Raw genomic sequence first — 25,229 nt, 5'->3', positions numbered from 1 at the left:
TCTTGTTTGTGATCATTTGGGTAAATGCCCAAAAGTGGGATTGCTGGGTCATAGGGGAGCTCTATGTGGAGTCTTTATTTCTATATCTGTGTTGTTCACCATATCTAGATCTGCTTTGGGGAGAAGTATCAGGTCAATCAACTCAAGCTTGAGAAAAACTCAAAAGCTTCCCAGGCTTCTTGGGAAAATTGAACACTAGGTAAATTGCACCAATAAATGACTCTATTTCTTGGAATTGGTCAGAGTGACCATGGGAAAAATAATTATTTGACACCATGTCTCAGACATAGGTGGGTAAATAAGTGTTAGCTTTACCTGTAGTAATTATAATGCTACACTTTATAACATAGTACAATACATTGTATTACATTTGCATGATTGTCATTCCTACAAAAGCCTGGAAAGGTAGGTAAAAATCTGTTCATCAATGTAGATGAAGAAACCAAAGCTTTGAGAAGGTAAATAACTTGCTTGGAGTCAGTCACTACCTAAAAATGACAAAATTGCAACCTACACGCATGCCTAATTTTAAGAAAAGGTACCAGTGGTACCAGTGGCTCATACCTGTAAGGAGGATGAAACCTGAGGATCATGGTTCAAATAGACTCCAAGCAGCAAAGTCCATGAGACTCTCCTGTCCAACTACCCACCAAAAAGCTGAAAGTGGGGCTGTGACTTAAGTAATAGTGTACTAGCCTTCAACAAAAATGCTCAGGGACAGTGCTCAGGCCTTGAGTTCAAGCCCTAGGACTGGTCAAAGAGAAAAGAACTGGATAGAAAGTAAAGAAAGGAAAAAAGAAGAGGAGAGGGGAGTGGAGGGGAGGAGAAGGGAGGAGAGGGGTGGGGGAGGGGAGAGGAGGGGAGGAAAGGAGAAGGAGAGGGAGTGAGAAAGGGATAGGGAGGAGGGGGAAGAGTTAAGAGGGAAGGGGGGAGGGAGAGGGACAAGGAAAGGGGGAAGGGAAGGGGAGGGAGGAGGAGTTCTTCTAACACTCTGAGCTTCTGATCAGAGCTTCATGACTGGTCCTGGCTCTCCTCTATTTCTGAGAAAGTTGCCTGTTCTGTCAAGAACTGGCCTCAGAGAACAAGGTTCACATGACAAATGCAAATCTGTTTATTCCTTAAACAGGAGACTTACATACCAGCTGAGCAATCTTGCATAAATACTTTAGCCTTTCATTGTTCCAGAAAGGTAGCATTATTTTTTTTCACTGAAGTTATACAGTACTTTGATTCTAGAATAGCCACCTACAAATGGTTCATGAAATCAACTCTAAAAAATCATACTCAGCCTATTTTTTTAAAAAAATATGAATATAGCAAGAACAAAGTATGCCTGGGGTGAATATTTTCCATTTGCTTTTTTTTAAAAGACATGCATGTACTATGTTCCAAAGTAAAATGTATTTCTTAGTATGAGCCATGATCAAAGATAGAATAAAAATGTTTCTCTGGTTTGGCAGAGATGTTACCTGTACACACATCCATGGACAGGTTAAAAGCAGCCACAGGTGTTAACACTATGCAAAAAAATCATTGTATGTTTGTAGTTTTTCATAGGGATAACTGATTTTTAAAGGAGTCTATAGCTGTAAATGGTTAAGAGCTAGTAATGGAAAAATGCTGAATATGTTTTACAATTAAACTAGACTAGATTTTTCATTTATTTCTTGTTATCTGGAAGAATTTTCAACAGCACTCTGTCAAAGTTGAAGTGCACAAAAAAAGAACATTTACAAATAGCAGTTTAAACAATGTCTGACAGTAATAGTGACCAGTCACTAGTGATAGTATATGTGGGCTTATCATTATTTGCATTCTATGTAACTCACTAAAATTCAGGGAACATTTCTAGTTATAACCTTTAGTCTAGAAGAAAGAAAGCATGCTTACTGAGTGAAAAGCAGCATGAGAAGGAGGAGAAAGATAAAATCCCCCCCCCCAAAATTACTTCTTTTTGGATCAAACACAATTAGACCTCTATAACCTTACCTGATGAAAAGAATACTAGTTTGACTGAATTCTCCAAAGCCTTTTCTTAAAATAAATTCAGAGCTCTGACTAAAAGCCCCAGACAGACAGGAAACTCAAGCTCTTCCTTAAATATACTGTCTACTCTATACTGCTAACATTTGTATCAAAAGGTTAAACATGTATCATCAAACTCATTTTGAACATTTTGTAGGCCACACATTTCTTTTGGTTGTCTGTTTTTACCTCAGGAGGGAGGCAAATGCTGGCTTTGATAAACAAGGCTGGATCTTGTTTCGCTGCTTCATTTCCACAGGTGGCACCCTAGTTAACAAAAATAGCTTCAGTCAGAAAACAGAATCCAGAAGCCTGCCCAAAGGGGAACAAATGTCCGGGGGAAACCACATCCTTGGCAGGGAATAAAAATCTTCCTGGCGGTCCTGAGGTTTAATAGGACCATCTCCAAATCCTACAAATCCTACATGAGACTGAGGATTCTTGGGTAGAAGGCAAGAAAGAATAGAAAAGGCCAAGGTGATTAGTGTCCTCTCCACTTAAAAAAAAATTAAAGGACAGTGATTCAGAGGAATCTCAGGCTCCCTTTTCAGCATCCCTAGAAAGCCTGAGAAACCAAACTCACTCACAAGTTCACATACCTAGGGTCCTCCATTTTACATCTGGAGACATCTATGGAAAGCAAACTTCACAGAAACACCTGGCCTGAGCAGGTTTAACAGGCTTTTGCCCTGGGCCCTTGAGACTGCACAGCCACTCCACTGAGAGTACATCTAAGTGTCCTCTATTCCTGGCTTAGATTAGACTCCACAGTTTCAAAGGGTATTGCAAAATATGGGCACACAAGGAAAATAAATGCTGGTAGTATCTGGACAGCCAGAAAAGAAGTCATCATCTAAGACTTACTGATGATCAATTTAAGTGAAAAAATTACTAAGACTTAATCAACTTTTTCTATGATAGGCAGGACTCACACAGAAGGAAACAGTCTAAGCCTTTTATAAACAGACACAGTGTTTAAATACGAAGTTTCCACAGTTAGAACTGTAAGGTTGAGAACTAAGAGTCATATAAAGTTCTTATGGAGGAAAATATCTTTTGGGACTATAACAAAATGACAAGGATTCCTTTGTTTATATGGAAGAGAGATAGAGAAATATTGGTTAACAAATCAAGCCACCAAGTTTGAATTATATCCAGAGGGCATTTACCTAGCAATGTTTTTTGTTGTTGTTTTTTCCCCCAGCAGCCACTTACCTAACTTTATGTCATGAAACTTTATATCTTTTTCAATGCTGAAATTAAATGCAAAAACTTCATTTTTTACATATAATAAGCAAAAGCTCAAAACTAATTAAAACTGAAACAAAAATAAGTCATATGATTATTTTGATCTAATTGTGTCCTGTCATCCATTCAAGATTTAAAAGGTCATTTAAACTTTATCCCTAGCCAAAGGTCTGAAAACAGGGAGAAGTTTTGTCTTCAGTAAATTTTCTGTGACTCTTAAGTTTTATAAGTGGCATCTAATGTAAAAGGTTTTCAGTAAATATATATATATATGTATATATATATATATAAATATATAGTCTATCATTTAATAAATATTTTTAAACAAAGAAATCATAGGTTGTGTTTATTATACCAAGATCACATAGCCAAGTATTTTAGGATCTAAAGATCAAATACTTCTAAGATATACTCTATTAATGTAAAGAGATGAATGAGGGGGTAGGGAAATTTTTTCCTGCCATTAAACATTTGTATAACATTATTCAATATAGGCATACAGCTGCTTCCAACGGACCAGAACATTTCAGAAGCACATGTCTCTTTCTTGTCATTTATCAGAAGATTTTGGAGGGCCTTTTATGGCCCCAGCATGAGACTTTCCCTACCCAAGATTGTTCCAAAGGTGGTCAACACTTCTGCTTCACGGTCTATAAAGTTTGATTATTTATCAGTTTCAAATTGTAGAAGAATTGATCTAAAAATACTTGAGTGGCAAGATGTCAATGTATAACACAAAATTAGAAAAGACTCAAACCTTATGATATTTGAGGCTTCTAAAACAAGTCCAGCTAATACAATGTATATGTATTTGTGTAAAAGACTAGTTAGAGGATTATGTTCAAGTAGTAAAAATGAAGCTTACCAATAGGTATTTGTTCCCCACAAAATACAATGCAGCACATAGTAGAGGAAGACAGCACTCAGGAATATGGCCACAAGGTACCCTCTCATGGCTAGCCCACCTGAAACAAACGAAGAAGAGTCTTGAGAAAGGGAAATATGTTATCCGTATGGATTTCCACAATGGTTCAAATGTGAGTGTTAGCATATAAACACATAAAGAGGGAACAGAAGAAAATGGCAAAAAGGCCTGTAATCTTGAATATGCCAAGGAATGTGCAAAAAGAGACTATTTTTTCTCTCTCTTATCAATGATCAATAGAACATTTTGTGTGTTTAGAGACAATAGACAATCCTGTGGTATCCTATTAGGTAAACAAGAAAAAAATCCTTCAGAAAAAATGTTCACATCTCTCTTTCAGAAACATTGATTTAGATTCATTTTTTTCCTCTCAGTAGAAAGTGAATGTGTGCTTCCAGATGTGAATGAATATTTTATTTTTCAGAGCTAAAACTACTTTGTTATACAATATATTTTAGTCCTTTCAAAAAAGACTAAAAAAATGGTAATAAAAAGTACTGAAAATATTTCTCACTTTCTCAATTTCTGTATACTTTTAGAGGCTTCTTTGGATCTTTCAATATCACAGCCTAGGTATGTTCAACATTTAAGATGTTCATTGCACATTTACAGACAAAAATATGACTATAACCCTTCTTAGAATGTAAATACAATAAAAATTTTCATAAAATATGGCTTATCAGTTTATTCATTAAATTATTTATTTCGGTGCCAGTACTGAGACTAGAACTAAAGGACCTTGTGCTCTCATTTGGCTTTTTTCATTGAAGGCTTTGTTTTTTCTCTACTTCTTGAGCCACACCTCTACTTCCAGATTTTTGCTAATTAATTGGAGATAAAGGTGTAAGAGCTTTTCTGTCCAGGATGGCATCAATGGTGATCCTTATATCTCAGCCTTCTGAGTAGCTAGGGTTATCACTGTAAACTACCACCACCCAGCTTAAAATATCTTTTTAAAAACATAAAAAAATGAAGACATATTTAGTTCCTCCTCTTTTCGACAAAATCAGAAATATGCAATTAAGTGTGAAAGACAATAACAGATCCATTTCAGTACATCTGACTTTATTTCTCTCCCTCCCTTATGAAGTTTCTGGTTCATCTAAACAATCATCTGTATCCTTCCTCCCATTCATATCTACTAACTTCAACCTAAGTACAGAAAGTGTGAATCTTTTATGATACGTTCCCAAATAATGTAATGCTGCCTTACTGTTAATGATAAATAAATTCAAGTCAAAATTTTCCACCACTTTCTGACCTTCATAAGAGTAATGCATTAAACAAAACTATTTTTCTGATAATGCAAGATGTTCTACAATCAATATCATAACCATGCTATGCTTCTCAGTCTTGACGCCCCCAGGACCTCATAGAGCTGCAGGATTATTTGCTAAACAGCCCTAAACTGTAGTGATGTTCTGGCTGAGATTGCTCTTCCTGTCAGCTATTTGTTGTCTGCACCCACACCCCTTCTATATGCCATAATTAGTGAGAAATAAAAGCTATGTCAGGAGAATGCAAATAAACAAGTGAGGAAAATGCAAACTTTGGTTTGCACATGGGTCTAAATCAGTATACAAGATGACTGTGAAAACACTTCACTTACAGTCCAACTCCACCTATGTAAATCAGTTTGCTATTTCAACCTGAGTGGCCTTACATGTTGACAAGCAAAAGTACACCCCTTCAACTTAATTGGTATGACATAATCTCAGAAGGCAATTTCCCATAGGCCAAAATAGTCACTAAACTATTTGCTAAAATAACTTGCTTAAATCAAACACTTAAATTTCCACAAAGAATAATATCATTTGTGTAAATATCCAACAAGAGTGCATCTTACTAGTACAGACAAATTTTTAAGTCTATATTGACACTGACACTGGCGGTTCACACCTGTAATCCTAGTTACTTAAGAGACTGAGATTTGAAGACCATGGTTCAAAGACAGCCCAGTCAGGAAAGTCCCAAGAGACACTTATCTACAATTAATTATCAAAACAAACAAACAAAAAATAAAACTGGAAGTAGAACTGAAGCTCAAATGGTAGAGCACTAGCCTTGAGCAAAAAAATTTTTAAAAAGCTTAAGGATAGCACCCAGGTTTTATGTCCAGCACCAAAAATAAACAAACAAAAATAAGTGTTTATATACATATATATCTTGAATATTATGCATATACGATGAAAAGCTGAGTGGAGAGGTAGGTGGGAGGGGAGAATAATGAAAAGGTGATATCAATCAAGATAATCAAGATGTATTAAAAACTGATGTGCTGGTTTCTCCTTTGTCTAACTACTTAAGGATAATACAAACATAACTAAAAAATAATATCTAGGATAAAACAGTGTATAAAGGCCTAGAGAAAGAGGTGAGAGTTTGCTATTTGTTTCTCTATCCCCAAAAAACACACCCCTCAGACTAATTATGTATTATTTTACAGAGCACAAAACGAGATTTTTTTGTTTTGTTTTTGTTTTGTTTTTTTTCATTCATCAATAAGTGGTTTAACTGAAAACAAAGAAGTGTGAGAGAAAGTTCCTTTTCCTTCAAAAAGTAAAATAAACCCATTCTTAAAGAGCCCATGCACAGCACTTGAGAACATGTTAGAAAGCTTAGTTACTCTAGTATTTATTTCATGGCTAACTCAAAGCTTTGATATCCAGGTTGCAAAGAAGACCAGGGCTATCCAGGATATCTTTGTGATAAACATGTACAATTCCTCTGCTGGCTCACAGGAAAAATTTCCACAAATAAACTAATTGTCTAACTAGCATATATTATAAATGGAATAATCATTTGCTGTGAGCAAAAGCAATGAAAGGAAAATAAGTTGGAATTTAACATAGGGTATTTGATTCTAAAGACAAAATAAATAAAAAAAATAAGGCCTTGAAATAATATAGCTTCAACTACCAAAACAAATGTGTGTTCAACTTTTTCAAGTGTTTATATAGTTCATCCTCTAAAATGAAAGCCTTCAGACTCAAACATTCATTTCTTCTCAGACTCTGAGATGTAAGCCAGTGTATAAACAATCTACATGGCCAAATTAGCTCAATCACAGTGACACCTTTTCCTCCTCATTAATAATAAGTCTCTATTATTTGTGTGGTGCTTTGAAGTTCATAAAAAGCCTATGTGTCTATTATTTCATGTAAGGCTCACAATATATTTGTTAGACAGGTGTGCAGATATAACCTTCAATGTATGAGTAAACTTAAGGCTTCTAAAGTTGAATTGTTTCCAATCACACAGTTTAAAGGGAGACAGAATAGACTTACAATTATACCTATGGTTTAGAATTCTGTTCCTTTTATCTCCTTGGCATCACCAAATGAAACACAAGAAGGCAACTCAAGAGAAAATTTGAATCCCAAGCTTCCCATGGTGCTCCTTTGACATGTGGAGTTCTGGAAGGGTGAATGATAACAGAGCAGAAGATCCCTTCCAGGCAGTGTTCAAGAGGTAGCACCAAGTTGGGGGAAAGGGCTTGCTAACAACATTCCTAAGCCCTTGCACACATCCTCCAACCTGATTCATGTGCCCAAAAAAGTTTGAAAACCAGTGCTGTTAGAATACACTAAACAATTCGAGGCAGAAGAAATTAATGGATTTGCTGAAATACAGAGATGTCACAGTAGAGACTTCATGTGCCATACGAACAGGTGTTACCTGTCAGGTCTATCATCTTACCCAAAGACTTCTAACAGTAGCCAGTCTTGCAGAAAATACTAAGTACATCAATGTTGAATATAGTTACAGATCTCAGAACTAAATGCCATATATTAATTTTTTCCAGCCTTGAAGGCCTGGCATATGGCACTTATCCAATGGATAATGGCAGGTTGAAATTGTTGAGAAATATGAGTGCTTAACCAAAACATATGATGAAGGCCTTTGGTGTATTGTCTCAGGTCTTCCTGACACACACCCTTTAAAGGAAGCAGTCATTTGCAATTCCTATTTCACAAATGAGGAAACAGAAGGCTGGGGAAGAACAGTAACTTTCCTGAGCTGAAAAACTGCAGAATCAGGACTCAAATCTGTCACACCGCCCTTCTTAGTTAATGAATTCTCCCAGTTGAAAACACTGACCCATTTTCTCAAACAAAGACAACATTATAGGATGTCTTTCTAATTGTCGGTTTCATCAGTTCCTTAATCTGTATCCATTCAATACCAATGTACAATATGGTGAAGTCTGTAGCCTTTCCATACAAACTACTCAAATAAAACCCTATTACTCCCAACCTTCCAGCCTGCTGTTCTTAACCACAATAGCATATATGAACAAAATAAAATACAGATGAACACTGAAAATTTGTCAGATTTTTAATTTTGGGCTCTCCTAATGCTTCCTCAAATCAAAAGGAGCTTGCTTATCTAAACATCTAGACATTTTTTAAAGCATGTTTACCAATAATTCAGCAATAATTGCTCTACTTACAACTCCAAAAACCCTATAGGTCTATCATCCAATACCATATACCACCAAAGAAAAAAATAGCCTGAGTGTGCAGACTTCTTCTGCCCCACCCCCAGGGGCTTCTCTGTCCCCAGTTTCCTCCTGACCCAAGTGCAGGTGCTTCCCAATGGCCAGCTGCAGGCTCAGTCACCCCGAGCCTGATCTGGGACTGATCTGGCCCAAGAAAAGGGAACCGGAGGCACCTGTAACTAAAACGGTAACAGTTTGGTCAGGTTCCTGGGGATCCAACACTAGTCTTGGATATCTCATCCACCATAACTGGCTTCCTATTGTTGGGTCCTTCCTCATTTCCTACTGTTTACATTCTTTTACTCCTTTTCCTCCTCCTCCTGTTCTTCCTTCTCATCCTGTCCTCCTCTTCCTTCTGCTTCTCATTCTCCTGCTTCTTAGCCATCACCTCCAATTCTTCTCTTCAAAATGTCTCTCCCTTCTTTACTCCCTCCCTCTCATCATTTCTGCAGCTAAACTTTCAATTCTTAAGTAACTAGATATTAATCCATTCCCCACCCATTCAGTAGCAAAGCTTTCTCATGCTTCCTGATTTCTCAGGGACAGATGACTTCATCTTTCTGCCACTGAGTCCTCTCTCACACTTCAGTGCTGCTGATTAATCCTAAGACCTGTTAACCTCCAAATTAGAGAAGAATAGACTTTCTGGCTCCACACAGCCCAGAGACACCTAATATCTAATATCTAAGCAGCAGCTATATTTCAGCCAGCCATGAAATTTCCTCTTAGCCATGTGCCCCCATTCATGGCTCACCTCCACACCCCTACCAGGTGTTCCTGCTGACATTCAGCCTTCCAATAGGCCTTCATCCAGTCAGGATTCTGCCAGTCCTCAGCTCACACTGACACATACTGAAGGCTGCTTTGCACTTTCTGCACTGTTAGATTATTCTCTGCAAATCTTGTGCCCATGTGAAGAAACCTAGAACAAAACATCCTCAGGTTCTAGACAATCATTATGTCTTGATTTCTGGTCCAGCCCCACCTCTCCTCTATGCCTAAGACTCATAAACCTAGATATCTCCATATGACCTAAATTTGACAGAGGGTATAAGCTGTAAAATGACAAATGTAAAGGCCTCAGTTTTCCTCCACTCGCAACCTTTGTTTTAGGTATAGTTCTTATTATGAACCGAAGGGTGCAAGTGTACAGGAGTAGTGTGTTCTAAATACCAAGATCAGACACCTTATAAACATGGTACCAATGTAAATAACAACACAGTTTACTGAGCACATGTTAAATGCCTAGCATCATACTAATCCCTTTTCCACATAACAACTAAAAAGTATTATCACCTGTATGTTAAAGATACTTAATGCTGGGCTGGGAAGGTGGTTCAGTGGTAGAGCGCTTGCCTTGCATGCCTGAGGCCTGGATTCGATTCCTCAGCACCACATAAGCAGAAAAAAAAGCCAGAAGTGGTACTGTGGCTCAAGTGGTAGAGTGCTGGCTTTGAGCTGAAAAGCTGAGGGACAGTGCCCAGGCCCAGAGTTCAGGCCCACGACCGGACCCCAAAAAAAAAAAAAAAAGATACTTAATGCCTAAAGCAGTACCCAAAGATACAGAGTGAGATCTGTCTGATTCAAAAACTACATTTTTAAATTGCATACTATGTAAAACTGTAATGACTGTTTTTAATGATAACATTATGAACTTAACGTGCTCAATGCTTTTTAAAAAAGTGATATAGCATTGGGAGTTCAGCTTGGTGGTAGTCTATGCTGAGCATGTGTAAATACCTAGATTCAACACCCAGCTATAAATACATAGAAAGCAGGAGAGGATAGCACACACTAAATATATGCATTTATTAAAATATATTTCTTTAGAAACATTGCAATATGAAAAAGAATGATTCAACTTACAAAGAGTTAAATCCTAGGAATGAAGCCAGGCACCAGTGGCTCATGCAAATAATCCTAGCTACTCAAGAAACTGAGATCTAAGGAGCACAGTTGAAAGCCAGCCCAGGCAGCAAAGTCTATGAACACTCTTATCTCCAATAAACTTCTCAGAAAAAGCTGGAAGTGATGCTGTGGCTCAAGTGGTAGAATGCCAGCCTTGAGTCAAAGAAGCTTAGGGACAACACCCAGGCCCTTAGTTCAAGCCTCACAACTGACAAAAACATAAAAAAATTTTAAGGAATCAGTAATCTGTTTGATCAGACTTCCTGCCCAAAGGATCTGAACATTCTCAGAAACCAATAATTAAAAAAATATGTTAATACTCAGAATTATATAATATGCAAAATTACCTGAACCATTGCTTAATTTATATCTGAAGTTATGAGCCACTGCTATTTGATACAAAAATTCAAAAAAATCCTCTGATATTATTGAAAAACATAACAGCAAATTGATGTAGGCATATATCCCCAAAATAGAGTTGATTCATTTCAACAAATTGAACCAATTGCATAAATTCTAACCACTTTTTTTTTTTTTGGTCGGTCATGAGCCTGACCTCTGGGCCTGGGCTGTCCCTCAGCTCTTCAGCTCAAGGCTAGCGCTCTACCACTTGAGCCACAGCGCCACTTCCGACTTTTTTTTTGCTTATGTGGTGCTGAGGAATTGAACTCAGGGCCTCATGCATGCAAGGCAAGCACTCTACCACTGAGCCACCTTCCCAGCCCTCTAACCACTTTCTAAATGCCTAACTGTTTGCTTTCTGCAGAGCAGAAAGAGAACATCATGTATAATTTAGTTTCTTTCTCTTCCCTCCTCCAGTTCTTCAGCTAATGCAATGATATGTGTCCCTGCCCTCAACCTTCTCTTCCAGTCTGCTTTTGGCCAGATCTCATCCTGTGCATATGTGGACAGATCTTAAGTCCTTATTACCAAGGCTGGTGACCAAATTGTATCCCTGAAAAGAGGGTGTCCTTACTGCAAAGAACACAAAAATAAATGACTTTGTTTTTTAGTAGAATTTTTTTTAATAGTGCAGCTACACACACTAACATCATTCAGCTACTAGCCACTATGATGTATGCTAAAAATAAATGAATTGGAGTTTCTGTTTCTAAGATCGCTCACTTCAGATCTAGCTCCATGGAAAAAACACAAGGAACGTTTATAGAGAACTTTTTATGCTTCTTATGATTACTCGTGTTTTCTCTCAGAGATCTACTTCTTTTTTTCCTTACATCACCTTCTAACTCATGAGATAACAGCCTCTGAGAAATACTAAATATTATAAACAGGACATGACTACAGTTCACTTAAAAAAATTAGCTTTGATGAAGTAAGTTTTATGCAATACAATTTACACTTTTAACTGGACAGTCTGGGAGAATGTGTAAGGCCATGTAACCTCAGGCATTAACCTCAGCAACTCCTTTGCTCCTCTGTGGCTTCCTGATCCAGCAGCAATGTGATACTATTACTAGGGTTTTGCTTTTTTTTTGGTTTAATACAAACATACCTTGTGATTGTATCTTATTTCTGGCTTCTTTCAATTTGTATAATACCTCTTTTTTTTGGTGGTAGTAGCTCTGGGGTTTGAACTCGGGGCCTCACACTTGCTGGGCAGGCACTCTCCCACTGAGACAGCCAGCATAGTACTTTTAAAAACAACCATTTACATTTGACTACTTATGCTAGGTATTCACTTCTTTTTATTACTAAGTGGTATTATGTTGTTGGCTGTATCACAATTTACTCCACAATTGATTTCTTTGCAGTTTTTGGTTATTGTAAGTTAAGCTAAGTGAACATTCAAATATAACTCCTTCAGGGTAGCATGGGGTAAGAAATTAAACTGGTTTTCTTGAATTTCTTTTTCAATAAACCAGTTTTATAATCTTTAAATTAAAAAAAAACAAATATAACGCCTTCATTTTTATATGTTTAGCTTTACAGGAAAGCTTTACATTTCATTCTGCTGCCTACTTTTGAACACATTCTGAATTAAAATAAAAAATAATCTCATCAAATTATTGATGCTACTGAATAAATTTGTACTGCATATAGCTTTTGGGGGGCACTAGAAGCTCATTCAAGTTTTATTTTTTTTCAAGTATTTTTGTTGTTGTTGTTGTTTTTTGGGTCCAGTCGTGGGCCTGAACTCTGGGCCTTCAGCTCAAGGCCAGCACTCTACCACTTGAACCACAATGCCACTTCCGGCTTTTTTTTCTGCTTATGTGGTACTGAGGAATTGAACCCAGGGCCTCATGCATGCAAGGCAAGCTCTCTACCACTGAGCCACCTTCCCAGCCCCTAGAAGCTCATTCAAAATCCAATGCTGCAAGTCAAAATGTCTTTGAAGATATGAGGCTTCACCAAATATTACCCTCACCATTCCAAGGACTGTTTGTGGTTCATTTGTAAATTCCTTGGACACTTTTCTTCCTATTTTATTTGAAATCTTATTTTTCCATCTACTATTAAGATCACTATAGATGCCACTGGTGTTTTCAAGAAATACGTAGGACTCCTTTCTTCCTGTTATACGTACATCATGTGCCCTTCATTTAGACCTTGTGTTCATTCACTTACCAGTGCCAAATGAATCACCTCTCAAACACAACAGTAATTCCAATTAATGCAGTAAGAATCATTAGAGAAGGCAAATGTTCAGAGCATTTAGACAAGGTAAGGTCTTATGTACCATATTATGAAAAACAAAAGTTTTAAAAACTGGTCCAGTGTCATCTTGCTAATAAGTGACAGTTTTTCAAATAAAAATAATAAAAATAAATAAGTGAAGAGTTTGGGCACCTGACAGCATTTTTATACAGATTTCCCTCCAGTTCAATTCTTATTTCATCCTGGGGCACAACAGTATTTATTCAATGAACAAAAGACAAGTCAATAAAGGAATGAATTCATAATTACTACTAGCCCCAATCATTATTATTTTGTTCCAGGTCTCTCACCTCTAAGAGGTACAATTGCTGAACCACCTTCCCTAGGGTGATGCTACACTAGCCTTTAACTTCTCTGCTTCTTGATTTCTCTTTCCTCCTCTGCTCACCTAAACATAAGGTCTCTCAGGCTGATCTTCCTATTTCCTAAACACATGTTCTCATTATTTCTCACTCAGCTACTTGGCAATGATCTCTAACCTTCCCTTCAAACCTAATCCAATGTTATGTTAGCATAAAATTCTCCAAGCACAGTTTTCTTACCTTCCACTCAGGCAAACTTTTCAGTAGCTTCCTATTGTCTTCCGAACATGTATTAAAATCACTTAAGCCTATCATTTAAAACTACTATAATTTGATCCTTCCATTTTAATTCTCATCTTCTTCCTCATTTTTTTTTTTACTTTGCCAGCAGCAATACAAATGAGCGGTAAGGCAAGCAGATCCTCTAGATTTCTACCTCCTCTCTTGCTCTATATGTTTGTATTAATTTGAAGTTTGCTTAACTTCTGCATAACGCACTCAATTACCTTTATAAAATGAGAAATTACAATACTATGCAACAGAGCTAGTATCAGTAGTAAATGTAAGTATCTGGCATATGGTATAAGTAAGGACACTTACAATCTTTTTTTAATTTGTCTTTTAAAAGTGAAGTACTGAAATACTGGCTGGCTATTCACCAAGTTGCCACTAAAAAAAAAAAAAAAGAAAAAAAAAGCTCCAAAACTTCCTGGTAAAGATCTTAAAAAACTTACAACAGTGCTATTAATAGCCTCAAAAAAATTCTGTTTCCATTACTGTGATTATTTTTGCACAGTAGTTTTGACATTTCAGAGTATCTATGACAGGAAGACTTCTGGATATAAAATGAAAAGCATTCAAAATAGTAACTTTTGGCAAAGCTTATCTTAGGACAAGACCTTTTTCTGGCTAGAGAAACCACATCTTTTTATGTTTTTAATGACAAAACTGAACTGACACTACAGTAAAATACAAACAAGTAGTAATTTCAGATTTGTAATCAAAATAGCAAATGTGTCTAAAGCAAAAACAAAATCAAGAACTCTATAAAACGTGTGAGCTGGCAAACACATTTTGTCTTACACTAAGATTATTATAATGTTGCCAAAGAGCCAGCTTTTGTGTCCTAGGCTTGGCAAGCAAATACTGTGGGACATTGCCATGTTTAACAAGAGAAAGATGAAGACTAGAATCTGTCAGTCTTCAGCTAGAAAAATAGAAAGAGAAGAATGAACCTTATGCAAAAATTGACAAAAATAGTTTAAAATTTACTGAACACATATGACAGAACTGTTCAAAATGTTTTAGAGGTATAATTCTTTTAATTCTCAAAGACACCCTTTAAGAAAGGTATTATTGACATCCATATTGTACAGAAAGAGACTGACTATATCCCAGAGAAATTATCATCTGCCCAGGGCTACCCATGTAGTGTTAGAGCTGAGACTTGAACTCACACTCCAGAATCCATGCTCTTCATCATTATGGTATTTTAACTCTCAAAATCTTTCTATTTCCTTCGTGTCAGAAAATGTAAAGATTGAAGGGAAAAGCCCATATTCTATTGAATTTGAAGTTGCTGGCAATAAGGATTTAGCCCTACCCCCAGCCTAGGTGAATCATGGTAATCCAGGTCTAGTAGCCCTAGAATACTCTGGGGAAGGCTTCAACCCCATCAGGAGTAGTCGCAGTGTAAGTAAATAAGAATCCAAGAGATTCTCGAGGATTCAATTGCAGGACCATTATAAATGTCCATGTGCTGGAAGTACCATAGAATGACAGTTTCAGTCAGTATATGTCCTTCATAAAAAGATTTCCAAATAAGATAGCAATCTAACACATTTGCTAGTAGAATAATTGTCCTATGATGAACCTTAATGAATAAGAAAGGCTACAAAGGTTCATGGGTAAAATACACAGCTAACATTTTTTTTTGTTCTAGAGCTTTCTCAACAAAAGTTAATAAGTTTCTGTCTGAAACTTGTACCTAAAAATCCAGGAATAAGCAGTGAGGAGAAGAATTGGCCTAAAATTCCATTAGAATACTTTAATGAAACTATTATTATTTCACTTAAAGACAGGAAACTAGGATTAACTCTATTCAGAAAACACCCAGAGACAGCAAGTCACTTGCTCAAGGTTACACAACTTATTAACTACCAAATTTCTATGGTATTTGTATACTACATAAAATCGTAATTTGCATTTCAGGGTTTTCTTACTCCTAACTTCCACACTGGCTTACCACAGTCCCAAACAAGCCTGTTCAGACTGATAATAAAAATAATATAACTGGTACAGCTTAATTTGGGGACACAGTGAAGAGGCACTGATTGATTTTATTTATTCTCATAGGCTTTCTGACCACCTGCAATGAGAGAAAATGACAGGCAGTTGTGTACTCAGAGGAGAGGAGATTTGTCATCACCCGCTAGACAGAACATTTTATAAGGATTAGTATTCAAACATATATCTAAGTAATCTCAGACAACGGTAGCGTTACTGCAGCTTACCTGCACTTTTAGGAATCGTTCCCTAAAGGCCCTCTGTTCCTGAAGCCAAAGAATATTCTAGGAGATACCAGAGTAGGATGATACAGGAGAGAAGCTATCTGCTGAACAGTTGAGGCTCTCTGCTAGAAATACAGGACCCAAGGTTGTGCTGCTTCTTAACTGGCAAGTGCTGAAATAAAACACAAAGAGAGACAACTTAAAGCCAAAATTTAAAGCAATTTTCCAAAATTTAGTGAAGACTTTATTGTAATACATTCACTTGTGATTACCTAAAAGCTGTTTTATAAGATGATAACACTAATGAACAGAGAATCAAAATGAAAGAAACAAAATTCCAACAGCCAAACCAACAGCAAATATTACATTGCTGTCATTCATGACTGGTTTTTACTTTAGTTCAGTCGCCTTGGAAAAAAAAAAAAAACATATCCAGCTCAATTACTCCAGACCAGCCAAGTGAACAAATAACCATCTGTCTTATTTTTCAGTTTCTCTCCACACATACACACACCTTTATTGTTAAATGCAGAGGTGAGAAAAGAAGTTACTGCTCTCAGAACCCAAAAAGGAAATGAAAATGGAGAGGAGGAGGTCGACAGGAATAAAAATATCTAGAAGAAAGCGAACAGAGAGGAAGTATGGTCAAACTATCAAGAATAGCTACTGAAGGGTAAGTCTATGCCAGGAAATGCTATGAGCCACTTCTGGAAAAAAATAAAATAGTTGGGGGAAAAACAAACCAAAAACCTTCCCAAACTGATCCTCCTCCAACTTTTCTTATATAAGGTTAATCCTGACACAAAAACTAACAAAAGCTACATGCTCTCTTCTGCTAATAGAGAATGAATATCTTTTGTTAAATTCTCAGGGAACAAATATAAATAAATAAAACTAGTAGTTTATTTCAGAAGCCACTTAGTCTTACCTAATGTCCTCCAGGAAAAATAATTTTGCTTGAAAATGATATAGCAATGTGAAGAAAGAGTCCACCAAGACACAAACTATTAAAATGTTGAGCACACTAAGATTATTTATTTGTGTTATATGTGTGCACATAAATTACTGAAAGGCATTAGAAAAAAGCATAATAGCTGATATGCTGAGCTGTGGATCACTAGATTTTTTTTTCTTAAAATATATGCATTTTAAAATTTGTAGAGAAATGGAAAATTCTCATTTTTATGTATTTCCATATATGTTTGTTTTAATGTACTAAGTAGTTGGACCCATTAGAAATGACAAGAAAAAAAAGTAGTGCTCTCTTGTGCTCTCCAGCAAATATAATAAAGTCTTCATTATGAGATGGAATTCTGAAGTTATGGATATAATAAATTTATGCATCAGAGTCATCTTCTCTAAATGTATAGAAATACAGTTCCTGGATTCTTGTCATCATCTATGCACTTCTACATCTTACTAACAGGACTAAGATATCAATCACATTTTTAAAGTAGGAAAGAGTTTTAGGGTTATTTCATCTAGATAGATCTATGAAGAAAACTCAAATGATGTCATATCAGAAACAGCTGGTTGAAGAGAATCCCACTACTTCGACAGAAGCTTAAATCAAGAGACAGGTTAGGCTCACATCTGAAGGACTTTCATGAGGAGAACTAGCATGATTCTGCAGATTTACCAGGGCACTAAGTCAAGAGCAGTGAATGCAAAAGTCAGAAGTTAGGCTTAAGCTCAATGTTTGGAAGAATTCCTACTATTGAGACTTCCTAAAGATAATACATAATAACAGGCTGTACCACTGAATGCTGGGCCACTTGTTACTAAAGATATTCTGCTGTAAGGCTTAGTTAGGGTCTATACAGCAGCACACTGTATTGCACAATCTATAATGAGCTTCTTAAGACCCTGTTTGGACGTTCTATCAGGGGAACACTGCTACTCATTATACTCTTGACCTGAGCATGCAGATTCAAGATGAATGCACATGGAGCATTGAGGAACAGGACACGTAGCCAGGCAGACCAGACCAACCAATGGGTCCTCACACCCATGAGCATTTTGGTAAGATGTCCATTTAGATTCATCAGGTCCCAGGCAGGGCCTGATTATCATTTCCAGTAGGATTCTTCATAATGCAAATACAGCTAAGGATTCTGCAGTAAGTAGGCAGGGATTCATGGATGTTGTTTAAACTTGTGTTTCCCAAAATGTGATCCTGAACTGTCATCCAGCTACCTGATTTCAAATATCCTGTCCAGTCATAATTTGGGGATAGATAATTAATAACCAGTTTCTTTTTGAGTCCACATTTTTCAAGTTCCAATTAGGTATGGCATGCTAGTAGTTTGAAGTACTCCTACAGTCATACCTCAAGCAATAGTTAATTTTGCACAGTGCTACAGAAGATATATTCTGTCATTTAAAAAAAAGATACTCCACCTGTGACCTTGGAAAGCAATCTAAATCAATGAATAAATTTGTTACTTCAGTATATAGTACAGTTAATGAAAATATTAACTGTAAAAAAACCAAAAAGACATTTTTTTCCCAGTGATTTCTATAAAATCAAATGTCTCTAAAGGAGCTGAGTCTCCCAAGGTCATAGATCACAGCCTTTGTCAGTACAGAGCTTAGCATTCTTTTCCTTGATCTGGCATTTAACCTTCCTGCCACTAATTTCATAAAACTCCTTTTATGGGGCTGGGAAGGTGGCTCAGTGGTAGAGCGCTTGCCTTGCATGCTTGAGGCCCTGGGTTCGATTCCCCAGCACCACATAAGCAAAAAGAAAAAAAGCCGGAAGTGGCACTGTGGCTCAAGTGGTAGAGCGCTAGCCTTGAGCTGAAGAGCTGAGGGACAGTGCCCAGGCCCAGAGTTCAGGCCCTACGACAGGACCCAAAAAATAAATAAATAAATAAATAAAACTCCTTTTATGACTTCCTTGTTTCTTGCTTGATTAGATCATATTCTACTTCTCAATTTACCTAATCAATTTGGGCTTTCAGTCAACTTAAAGATTGGGGGGGGGGAGGAGGGAGGCTGGGAAGGGATGTGAAGGGTAAACAAAGGAGGAGGCTGCAATGCTTGGTAAGAAATGTACGCATTATCCTGCCCATGTAATTGTAACCCCTCTGTACAGGATGTTCACAAAAAAAATAAAATTAAATTTAAAAAAAAATCCCATAGAATGCTTTTCCTGGAGAGAAATGCTGATATCTGCATACATAGCTCTTCCCCAAATTTGAAAGCATCCCTATGTTTCTCTCCCAGAGGAACTAATCCTAAAACTAAGAGGGAACTTAGCTCCTGTCCTGCCAGAAAGTAAAAAGATTAGTCTCCCTTATAAAGAGTTTGCTAAAAAGTTACAAATAACACTCCATCTGATTCACGAGTTCTTTTTACAAATTACTTATAGTTTATTCTGAGCAACATTCTGCTAGCATCTCATATCTGTGCATTCTCCTTCCTTCTTCTGCTATTTTTCAAAAACAAGGAAAGAAAAGAAATAAGCTAGGTCAAGAGAGAACAATCATATGAGTATATATCAAACCTCAAGATTGCACTGTTGGAAACTGTCCTGGTTTCCAAAGCCAATGAAAATATATGGCAATATTTATGCTAGTATCCATTAGATGATCTCCCAAAGCCAAGTTACAAATACGTATAAGTACGTGTGTATTTGTGTGTATACATATACACAAGCACAGAACATATATATCATAATAGATATGTTATAGTTTATCAATACAAACAAACTAACATATTGTGCTGGTTTTTTTTTTTTTTTGGGGGGGGGGGGTTGGTCATGGGCCTTGAACTCTGGGCCTGGACACTGTCCCTCAGCTCTTCAGCTCAAGGCTAGTGTTCTAACACTTGAGCCACAGCATCACTTCCAATTTTCTGGTGGTTTATTGGCAATAAAGTGTCTCACCTTCCTTCCTGCCCAGGCTGGCTTCGAACCACGATCATCAGATCTCAGTCTCCTGAGTAGCTAGGATTATAGGCATGAGCCAACAACACCCAGCTTGGGCATGTATTTTTATGCAATCATATTCAATGTACTTCCTAACATCACAGATAATCCTTAAAGCCAAGTACATTGAGTCAAATTAATTTCTTTTTAACATTAAAAAAGCTCATTAGCATAAACTGTGCAAAAGGGTGTTTCTATAATACACATATGCAAATAATGTACTTTGATTAAATTCATCCCACCTACTTTACTCTTTTATAACCCCTCTCTCTTCCTTTTTTAAATTTTTTCATGTGTGTCTTTATACTCTTCTCAAATAAGTATTTTATACTTCTATTATATTTTCCTTCTGTTGTCCTCTTCCTTTCCATCTTCCCTTTTACACTCATTACATGTAATTATTATTTTTAAAAATTTTAGGTCTAGATTCTGCATGAGTGAAAATATGTAATGTTTGTCTTTCTGAGCTTGGCTTATCACACTTATTGTAATGATCCCAATTTCATCCATTTAAATTCATTTCTTAAAATAAGGATACAGGTTGACTCATTGTAACAATGAGACGTACAAGCCATTATATTGACAACTAACTTTACAACTTGGGGGAGGGAGGAGTGAGGAGCTGGGGAAGTGGGGAAGGAAGGGATATTAGGGGAAAAACAAAGAAGGGGGTAGCAATGCTCGAGAGGAAAATGTACTCATTACCTTATCATGTAACTGTAACCCCTCTGTACAGTATCTTTACAATAAAAATATATATTAAAATTAAAAAATGAGTAAATACAATTTTTTTAAAAACTAAATCTAAACATTGTTTCTTACCTTTTACAGGTAACATTTCTTTCAGTAAAGAATTTCCCAGTGTCTACTCAATGCCAGTCACTGATCTAGGCACTGAGGATTCATTAGTAAATAAGTAAAGCTGTTTACAAACCAGGGAGAGGCAGACATAGCAAGTCATTCATAAGCAATTATTAAATTACTATATTAAAATTCTGACCCAGATATGGGAGAACAAAAAGTAGGTCTGATAAATGAGAAAAAAAATTAGCCAGATTAAAGAGTGTATGTAGAATGAATGTTCTATACAAAAGGAAACAGCATTAGCAACTATTCTGAGGTGAGAATGAAAGTGATACCAGGGAAAAACTGAGCCCACTGATAGGTAGTGATGAAAAACATTAACAGCCAAACTTTTTATTGCATGCCTACTAGCTCCAGACTTCACACGCAGGAGTATATAAAACCCTCAGACCGGTGCTTACATGGGCACAACCCTCATACTACAGGTAAGGAAATGGAGGCCAAATTAAGTTAAATCATTCCTCCAGGGTCTCAGGCTAAAAGTCCTCAAGCCCTGTTTGGGCCTAAGAATGTAGCTGCTGGGTCTGCTCTTAATCTCCAAGATATTATAGCTTCTCAGGAGCCAAGTCACCTGGGAGCTTTCCTTATGTTCAAAACCTATTCTGGTAATTTCATTTTCACAAAATGGCATTGTGACATTCCAGACACATTAAACAATAGCTTCAGTCTCATTTTCAGATTCTTGATGAATATATGGTCACTATTATCTATTAGCAAATATTAGACAGCATTTACTACAAAATTTTACATAGTTATCAAATGTTCATATAACAAATGTATATAAATGTATTAAACAAAATAATGATATCTTCTTGGATTCTTTTATGCATGCTAGGCAAGTACTCTACCACTGAGTCCCACCCAACCCCTTTCTTGAACTTTCTTTTTGTAACAGAGTATATTCTCTTCTCCACCTGTCCCTCTTTCCCAGGGACTAGCTTAAGTCTGACAGAGACCCAGCTGATATTTATTTACATGCTTATACACATAACTTTATACATGTATGATATGCCATGTAGTTTCAAATAATGTTTATATAAATAAGCTAAATATTGGTGACTTACACCTGTAATCCCAGCTACTTGGAGGCTGAAAATGGGAGAATTACTGCTGAGGCCATCCTAGGAAGAAAATTTTTGAGACCTTTTTTCAAACCATAACTGGGTACAGGTGTACACACCTGTCATCCTAAGCCACAGAAGAGACTATGATAGAGAGGATAATGGCGCCAGGCTACAATGGACAGAAAAGTCCCTCAGATCAGGCACAAGCTTGGATGAGAAGCAAGACCATATCTTTAAAATAGCCTGTAGGGGAGAAGATATATAGACTGTGGCTCAGTGAGACAATACCAGCCTTGTTTAAAAAAAAAAAAAAGTTCACTAAGCCAGGAAATCCTTCAAATTGCTATAATATTTTGATATTAAAATTCCATTTTTAGCACTGTTTTCTTCAGAAACATAAACTTTTGGTAGTTTAAATTATTCAAAACTATCTAGATATTTAAAATACTAGAAATTTCTGGAAAGGGAAGGTAAACAGTATTCAAACTGAAAAAATAAATTCCTAGTGGATGTGAACATATAATCATTGTGTTGAAACAAAACATACTAACGAGGGATCAAATGCAGAAAACAGTCTTAATTACAACCAATTTCTCATCATGGTGACCACACTAACTGGGCAGAAAAGTCCACCTCAAGTAGATAAACAAACCAAAGCCTTCTCTGGAATGCTTTGCCTTATGTTCTGACCAGAAAATAATCCATGACAATCTTACAGAAAAATTACCAATATTTTTTCAGAAAGGATTGTGGGAGAGATATGCAAGAGATGGCATTGGATGAAACTAGGATCACAGTGAGAAGCCAGCCCAAGCAGAAGATATTCTATTTGGGAAAAAAAAAAAAATCAAGGTGAATGTGGTAGTCCGAAACTACAACTACAGCTATGCAGGTAATGGAGGTAGGAAGATCTCAGTCTCAGGCCAACCCTGGGCAAAAGCTTGAGATGCTATCTGGAAAATCATTAAATAGCAGAAAGGACTGGGGATGTTGCTCAAGAGGGAGAGAAAAAGAAGATTGGGGTTGGGGAGGGGGGAGATAATTAAAGAGGAAAACATTTGTGAAAAACCTACCATGAGTCAGAGATAATGTTTGAAAAGGTGTTCAATTAAATAATAAATCAGGGGATCTTGTTAATTGTTAGAATGATAAACAATAACCTATTTAAAGTAATTGTATTTTCTAACTCAAGTACATTATAAAAAGGTTTATTATCAGCCGGTGGTGGTGGCTCACGCCTGTAATCCTCACTACTCAGGAGGCTGAGATCTGAGGATCAAGTCTCAAAGCCAGGCCAGGCAGGAAAGTCTGTGAAACTCTTCTCCAATAAACCACTAGAAAACCAGAAGTGATGCTATGGCTCAAGCGGTAGAGTACTCGCCTTGAGCTGAAGAGCGCAGGGCAGCACTCAAGCCCATGACCGACCGAAGGAAAAAAAAAATGGTTTATTGTTATGTGTAAACTGATATTGTCTACAAATATATAATGACCTTAAGTGAGATTCCTATACTTTTAACATAATCCTTTGTAAAGATCACTCTGAGAAAAAGCTAAGTATTTCAAAACATGAATAATTACTGATGTCCTGATTCGTGCAGAAAATACAGAAATAAAAAGCAAATCAAAGAGGGCCATTTCTCCTTGAGAAGAGATAGGGAAAGAAAAGTTTCTTCTAGTAGATTTACAACAGAGTATTTACCATCCTCAAGAAGGGGAAGGAAGGGAGAGAGAGGATAGGGAGAGGGAGAGCGAGAGGGAGAGGGAGAGAGAAAGAGAAAAGAAGGGAAGAAGGAAGGAAGGAAGGAAGGAAGGAAGGAAGGAAGGAAGGAAGGTAGGCAGGCAGGCAGCCCAACTTTCACAAACCACTGGAAAAATGCTTTAGCACATTCCATAGGCAAGCCAAGGAGATAATACCTCTTCTAGATCCCAGGCATATGCTCAAGAATGCCTCCTGGACTGAGGAAAACCCTCCTAGGCTTCAGAACTGAAATTCGTCCTATTAGTAGTTTAGTGAGATCAACCAAGCAGATAGAGTACCTCAAGATTTGTCTCTGGAACCTTCTATCCACTCAATCCATCTATCAGCCATCTATCTACTCACCCATCCATTTATCATTCATTCATCCATTCATCTAGCCATCCATTCATCTATCCATCCTCCCACTCACCCATCTATCTAGTACCCATCCATCCACCCACCCACCCAGAAGACTTACTAATCATCTATCATGTGCCATCGAATGTAGGATGCCAAGACGAAGCTGAGAGACCACCGAGATCCTACAGGAAAATCTCAGTTCTCATACTTAAGCACAAAATTAAACCTAACATAAACATTTCACTCCCTTCTTGAGCTCTTAATCTACAAGGTCAAGATACACTATTTCAATTATATAAAATGTGTGTATTAGATGTGATTAGCCTAAAATTCCACCCCAAAGGGAAAAAATAGTCCCAAGTAGAAACACCAGAAACAAGAAGTTGAAGGAGGCCTAACAAGAGAATAAGAAAGGTCAAATAGACCAGAAACCAAAACTAACATTATGTAAACTTCTGAAAGTTCCTCATGCTTGTGATTTTTTTTAAATGTCCTGAAGACCTTCCCATAATTACTAGTAGCAACTGCTGGTATGTGTACAGAAAGGAAGGGAAAGTGGGGGAGTATTCACCCACTCCATGATCACTCCAGGCTGTGTACATCTGAGACAAAAGGGCAGTCCACATTAAGGGCACTTAAAAGAAATGCTGTGAGTGGAATCCCTGGCTCCCAAACCACTCCTGCTAAGGCACAGCCCAGGAATGGGTCCAGTTCTGTGCAGTTCCCCGGGGAATTTCACAACCACAACCTCCCTTGGGAGTCCCCTAATACCAGAAATTCCACCCTAAGTGAAAAAGAAATCCAAGATAAGGGGTTTGAAAGGAATCATTGCCAAAGAAACTATAATCTGTGGTCTAATAAGCGCTAATTCCTTAGCAAGAATAAGAAATCTAAATGTTGGCTGTGTGGGCTTTTTTTTTTTTTTCTTTCTGAAATCCAGGAATCATTTTCTTTTCACAAAAGAACATTGACCTAAGTGAAAAGGAAAATTAAGCCTTTATTTATAACATGTCATGTTATTTGGAAAATAACTGGTTCTGGAAGGAAGGGAAGGGAACTGGAGAAGAAACCCAGTAGGGGAGGAGGCAGCAGGGTTGCTGGACAAAGCTCATCCTGAGGCTGTCAGGAAATCAAACAGGCTCCACGTGAAGGTGCTAGTGAAGAGCTGAGTGAACAG

At 37.1% G+C, this 25,229-nt stretch overlaps 1 protein-coding gene across 5 annotated transcripts in view; it reads right to left on the bottom strand.

Annotated features, from left to right (window-relative positions):
* Window positions 1-25,229, bottom strand: part of St3gal6 (ST3 beta-galactoside alpha-2,3-sialyltransferase 6) — a 63,441-nt gene that overhangs the window by 22,282 nt on the left and 15,930 nt on the right. For 4 of the 5 annotated variants that reach the window (XM_042676843.1, XM_042676840.1, XM_042676839.1 and 1 more), the window contains exons 2-4: window positions 16,099-16,267; window positions 4,139-4,238; window positions 2,215-2,292 (exon numbers count right to left, since the gene is read on the bottom strand). In XM_042676843.1, the coding sequence (XP_042532777.1) occupies window positions 2,215-2,292; window positions 4,139-4,227 (167 nt within the window). In that variant the 5' untranslated portion in view covers window positions 4,228-4,238; window positions 16,099-16,267. Of the gene's footprint in view, window positions 1-2,214; window positions 2,293-4,138; window positions 4,239-16,098; window positions 16,268-16,367; window positions 16,435-25,229 lie in introns of those variants that run through there. The other variant, XM_042676842.1, reaches the window with a different exon arrangement.

Source organism: Dipodomys spectabilis, unplaced genomic scaffold, assembly GCF_019054845.1.
Source record: "Dipodomys spectabilis isolate Male_0828 unplaced genomic scaffold, ASM1905484v1 ptg000032l, whole genome shotgun sequence".
Lineage (NCBI taxonomy): Eukaryota > Metazoa > Chordata > Mammalia > Rodentia > Heteromyidae > Dipodomys > Dipodomys spectabilis.
Note: the sequence above shows the minus strand (reverse complement) of the source record. Positions and strands in the feature narration are given on the sequence as shown.